We start from the raw sequence: 6,327 nt of genomic DNA, 5'->3' as shown, positions 1-6,327 counted from the left end.
GACATGGAGACAATGTCGTGACGAGGAGAGCCAACATGTTATGATGATTCTTAAATGTTACGTAGTCATGTTTTTTACAACTCAATAGGACTTCTTCTCCCAATTGGACTCTAATTACTTCAGCGTTATTTTAGTTGTTTTAGCCCTTAGTATTGAGCTTATTTAAAGAGCCTTTGTAACCCTAATTTAAACATGCTAATCAACAAGGACTTTTCTTTGAAGGCGACAAAATGTAGTCGCATATGAGTTTTGGTGAGAGTTTTGTGGTAACTATGGAGAGAATTTTGTTCCCGAGTTAGGGTTTTGTTTTTGAGGTTGGGTGTGTATGTTTAGTACATTTAGGGTTATTTTCTCATATTGTACTCTCATTTGTTTACTCATTTAGTGAAAAGCCGAAGCCTCTTTTGCCCGTGGTTTTTATCCTATTCGAAGGAGTTTTCCATATAAATATTTGTGTATTTAATCTTCTCTATTTTACTTGTTCTTTGCTTATACAAATTGATCCCCAACAATTTACTACTTACTGAAAGGGAAACATATAAAGGAGATAAAAAAAAAGAAGGATTATTCACTAAATGTCTCTAAAATATTAATAAAATTTTCATTTAGTTTATTAACATTAAAAAATTATTTTCTTAGCTTATTTTAAATAATTGATTTCAAGTTAACATAAATGCTGATTTATTTATTTATTTTGTATATAAGCTTAAACATATATCATAAATTTAACTTTTATAATTAATAAAATACAATGCACTATTAAAATTTAAAGTTTAAATAAATATCACTTAAAATTTAATTTAAAATTAACTTTTTACCAATCTATAATTTTTTTATTAAAGTTGTTATAAACATATATAAAAGTGAAAAACATAGACGGTTAGTGTGTTAGCTTAAGAAAATGAAAAACACAAAAAAATATAAAAAATATTTTCCGTAAAACTTTTTTATATATAAACAAATAGATCCTTAGCTTAGAAAATAACTTCTTTTCTCTCGTTGTCTTTAAAATTTTGGATGTTAAATCCAATGATCTTCATTAGGGGGAGATGAACATTTGATTTATTGATTTGTGGTCCTCATTTTCGAAAACAATTTAAAATATTAAACTAGAATAAATATATAATCAAACTATTTATACTTATTGGGTTAAGTCTAATTTTTAAAATAAATTCTAATATATATTTAATTCATTAATGTTGGGTAATGAAGGTAAATACTACATTTTTGTTTTAAATATTAAAATTCAAATTTAAAAAAATATTTTTTTAAATATTTAGGTATTGGATAACAAATATTTATAATAACTCTTGTATTCAATTTTATCGGTTGGATAATATTATTTAAGATAATATAAATATATAATAATTTTTTTCAAAGTGATTTAAAAATAACAATAAAATTAAATACATAAATTCTCTAATTATATTTATTCATAACAAATAAATTATCAAAATAAAAATTTAAGTTGTTGTTAAGTTATATAATGTTTATAAAAAGTATTAGAATTGATAGGATAATTAAATTAGAATTTTATTTTTCCTTTTTATAAAACTGGGTTGGGATTCATTTTTCACAAGTTTATTTCGTGTTATTTGTCAATAATAATATATCAATATTTTTATTTTAATAAATTAAAAAATAACGATATAGATAAATTTATTTAAGTTAAATCAAATGGAAAATTTATTTAATTAAAGTTTTATTTGTTTAATTAAATAGTTATTTATTTAATGGATAATTAAAAATTAAAAATAAACAGAAAAAAATTGAGAAAGTCTCCCTTGCGCAAATTTAAGTTATGTAGCTTGTTCTATTATATGACATATATAGAGAGAGTTAGTATTTGGTACATCGATAATGTTTTTTTTATTTCACTAATAATTTTAATATATTTTCACGTGTCTCTTTTTTCCATAAACCCATATCATCTTCTAGCTATCAAAACCCACCACCACCATCCATCATCTTCATTTCAGCATCTAACACCTTCATCATTACCATGATCTCATTCATGGCAAACCCAACAATATCATTCACTCATAAAATAAACTTACGTTCAAATCAATCAAGAATCCAAGTAAACAAAAAAATAAGAAGCTCTAAAAAATCACAGAAAACCAAAGATTAGACAATGATCGATGATGGAAGAGCACATATCATAAAATTGAGATGATTTAATGGTTGGTTATGGAGATTCGATCTTGGGTAGTCCAAAAGTTGGGGATTTTTTGAGATGTTTTTGAAAGGAGGTCATGGTAGTGGTAAAGGTGTTTGTGGATAAAATAGGGATGATGGGTGGTGGTTGAGGGTTTTGATGGTTAGCCGATGGTATGAGTTTATGGGTTTTGGTTATAGACAATAATGGCTTTCAACTTACTGTTTCTTTCTTCACTGCCAATCTGACTTCCTGATATGTTAAAAGAAATGAAGAAGTAGGAAAATAGAGGGCGAAGCAAAAGAGAATGAATAAAAAAGAAAAAAAAATGAAAAGTTTAAAGAACATAAAAGAATAAAATTAAATTACTCAAAACGAAAAAATATGGGACCAATTGTATAATTTAACCTAAAATTTTTATTTGAAATGATGATTTAATGTGTCACGTTAGCTTACCGTTACACCGTTAATGGCAATTAACGGCTCAGTGACTAGAATGTTACAACACGGTAATGTAAGTGATTAAAATGTAACATTTCAAACATAAGTGACTAAAATGTAACTTGAGGTAAATAAAAATGACCATTGGTGTAATTTACCTTTATTTTTATACTATAATTTTTATTTATAATTTAGCATAAACATATTTTATATTTATATTTTATTATTTAATTTAAGTTTAATTTGTCAAATGTTTTGATGTTTTGTTACATATATATATTAATTTAATGTCGCTAATAGTCATTTTCTATTCTCATTTCATTGTCACTATTGTATTTGAATCCAAATGCATATTTCACCACTGATTTTAATTTTATCGCTACAATAACCAATAACTAATCTTATCAAGACTGTTGTTTTTAACCTCACCCGATCATGCTCACCTCCCATCCAAAGAAAGGCTTAGTTTACATCTCAAAACACTCTCCTATTATCAATGATGGACAAAGCGGTGCAAATTTTAGAGAGGTTCGCCATGCATGAGCACAACCGATAACTTCAGGATCAAATAAATATTTTATAAATTTTAATAGCTGTTGTAGTGTTAACGTGGTGTGTACAAATGAAAAAAAGTATTTTTTCATATATTTTTAATTTGTTTTAAAATTTTTATGCTATTTTATAAATTTTATTAATAATTTTAAACATATTTTCATAATTATTTTTTTATAATATTTAATTTTTTTGCAATTTATATTTTATATTAGGAGTTTTCGCCCATCAACATTTTCAAAGATTTTGTTGACCTTTTAGCCTTACTTTTTTGTACATTACAAATTGGGGCGGAAGAGTTGCCGAGGGCTTGAACCTGGTGCCAACATAGAGCTTCTCCACCACTTGTCCCATTCAATTTTAGGCCGTATTTCTTTTCTTTTTGAAAATTAAAAGGTTAGCCTCTGTCACAATTTGGTTTTCATATTTGGCAAAATTGAAAAGTTAATTCAAAGTTAAATTTTGTCATTGATTTGTGAAATTTATAAATAAAAATTAGTCAAAACTAATAATTCAGTAATTTATATAAAATAATTAACAAATATAAGCAATTTAATTTAATTTATTTATTGTTTTTTATAAAGGTTTAAATGTACTATTAGTCTTTACACTTATTTAGAATTTGGATTTAGTCCTTGTATTTTAAAAATCTTATATATATATTTTTTAAAATTTTAGTTGAATTATTATCAATGTTTGTAATTTTTATTAAAATTTATTAACTTAACATATTTTTTTCCATCATATGCAGTATCATTCAAAGACAGCTACTCTAATTAATATGTCAAATTAATAAATTTTTACAAAAAAAATTACTAATGATTAGAGTGAAATTTTTAAATAAAAGAAAAAAATAAAAGAGTAAATTTCAAAATTTGTCTCAATAGAAGGAATAACTGCATATTTTTAACCTTTAATAAAGTATAAGATCAAAACAATTGCAATTAGAAATTAACTTTTTTAATTTAGAATTAAAATTATTTTTATTTTATTCACCAAAGAGAATATTTTTATTTTGGTACCCTTTTGATTTGCCGCTACCCTGCTGGGCCCGACGTCCAAATTCCAACGCCTTTGTCCTCCGGCTTCTCCTTTAATTTGAGTAACGTCGTTAACGATACAACACATTAAGCAACTAAATTCCGTTAAAGAAGTAATGGAAAGCGTAAAAACCACGCGCTTATGCCGTTGAGTCTTCCACGCTTCCCTTTCCCTTTTATCATTTCTCTCACTCTTCCCCACTTTTCACCTTTAAACACTTTCTCTTTCTCTCCCTTTCCCTCTCCCTCTCTCAAATTCTAGGGTTTTTTTTTTTTTTTAATTTCTCTGATTTCTCAATCTCCACGTTTTAATTTCTTGAAATCTTTTTGGATTTCTTTTCGATGGAATCGATTAGATCGCCCTATTGGTGCTACAGATGCAATCGATTCATCCGGATCCGGGTCCGATCTCCCCATGATTCGCTCAACTGCCCCGACTGTGGCGGAGGATTCATCGAAGAAATTGAAACACCCTCTCGATCTCCCATCCACCACCGTTTCCCTGCCGCTGCCATGTATTCCGACACGCCAAGCCCTGCGCTCAGCCCAAGCCCCACCGCCACTCCTCATTTCCGCCGAACTCGTCGGAACGCTGGCGATCGCTCCCCTTTCAATCCCGTTGTTGTCCTCCGTGGACCCACCTCCGAATCCGAAGGCATAGTTACCGAAAGAGGGAACAGAAATTTCGAGCTTTATTACGATGATGGCTCTGGCTCGGGTCTTCGTCCCTTACCTGCTAGCATGTCGGAGTTTTTAATGGGGTCGGGTTTTGATCGGCTTCTTGATCAGTTATCTCAATTAGAAGCAAACGGAGTTGGCCGTTTTGAGCAACCTCCTGCTTCGAAAGCGGCAATTGAATCAATGCCTGTGATTAAGATCCTAGGGAGCCACGTAAGGTCGGAATCTCACTGTGCAGTTTGTAAGGAGCCTTTCGAGCTCGACTCCGAAGCACGGGAAATGCCTTGTAAGCATATTTACCATTCGGATTGCATTTTACCTTGGCTTTCTATTCGAAACTCTTGTCCTGTTTGTCGCCATGAATTGCCAACAGAAAATAATGGAAATAACTTTGCGGAAAACGAGGCTGTTAGAGATGAAGAAGCTGTGGGATTAACCATATGGAGGTTACCGGGAGGTGGCTTTGCAGTGGGGAGGTTTACTGGAGGGACGAGAGCAGCGGAGAGGGAGTTTCCACTAGTGTTCACGGAGATGGATGGTGGGTTTAATAATGCGGGTGCTGCTCCTAGAAGAATTTCGTGGGCGCCTAGTGGGAGAAGGTCACAAGAGAGTAGAGGTTTAGGGCGTGTTTTTCGGAGTTTTGTTTCTTTCTTTGGGAGGTTTAGGAGTTCGTCACGTTCAGGTTCAGATTCTGGATTTACAAGGAGAAGTAGATCGAGTTCAGTGTTCGGTAGATCATCGAGAAGGGATAGCGACTGGGATTTCGAGGATTGAGTGATGGTCGAATGTATCTTTTGTTCATTTTGATGTTAGCCTTCCTGTCCCATTTACTCTGATACTACAATATTGCAGTTTTCCTAAGGAAGGGAATGTTTGTAGATTGTATGATTTTAATTGGATGTAAATAACGACACTTTTGGTGAAGGAGTGGAGCATTATTCGAGTTTAGTTTCTGCCGAAAGAGAAAGAGGCTTTGATGAGTCATAATATGCATCAATGTGGCTGAAGAAGAAGAAGAAGAAGTAGAGAAGGAGAAAGTTTTGTGGCTAGTTTGGCCATTTAGTGGTTGCTGAGGTACTAATCCTCGCATATAAATTGATGTTAGGCCGCCTAAAAATGTTCAATTAGTAAGTTTTGTCACGATAAGTTATGCTGTTCTCTCTTGCTTACATGTATTTATTATCAGAAATTTGTTGTTTATTTGTAGTTCTTAAATCAAATTGAGTCCTATATGTTGCTTTTTTGGGTTTACTTGACTGGAAGCCAATCTTCCTGCTACCATTGGGCTACTTGTTTTATATTTTGTTTGAATTACTTAACCATGTGGATTCTTAAATATTTTAAATTTCCATTCAATTATTCATTATTGTACATAAATGTGATGTTGCACCAGTTGGGCCATGATCATTAATGTAGGTGTGGATAGAGACTTGTAGAAGTCCAATGTATTTGTTGGTT

At 30.8% G+C, this 6,327-nt stretch overlaps 1 protein-coding gene across 1 annotated transcript; it reads left to right on the top strand.

Moving 5' to 3' along the window:
• Positions 1-4,280: 4,280 nt before the first annotated feature.
• LOC107948908 (probable E3 ubiquitin-protein ligase RHC2A) lies at positions 4,281-6,110 on the top strand. Its single transcript, XM_016883568.2, has one exon. The coding sequence runs from the start codon at positions 4,534-4,536 to the stop codon at positions 5,641-5,643; it is 1,110 nt and encodes a 369-aa protein (XP_016739057.1). The 5' UTR covers positions 4,281-4,533; the 3' UTR covers positions 5,644-6,110.
• Positions 6,111-6,327: the final 217 nt, after the last annotated feature.

This window comes from Gossypium hirsutum, chromosome A04 (genome assembly GCF_007990345.1).
Source record: "Gossypium hirsutum isolate 1008001.06 chromosome A04, Gossypium_hirsutum_v2.1, whole genome shotgun sequence".
Taxonomy (NCBI): Eukaryota; Viridiplantae; Streptophyta; class Magnoliopsida; order Malvales; family Malvaceae; genus Gossypium; species Gossypium hirsutum.
This window is presented reverse-complemented; position numbering and strand designations above follow the sequence as displayed.

Excerpts from the sequence above, each read along its gene's own strand:
- LOC107948908 (XM_016883568.2), top strand. The coding sequence starts at position 4,534 with ATGGAATCGATTAGATCGCCCTATTGGTGCTACAGATGCAATCGATTC.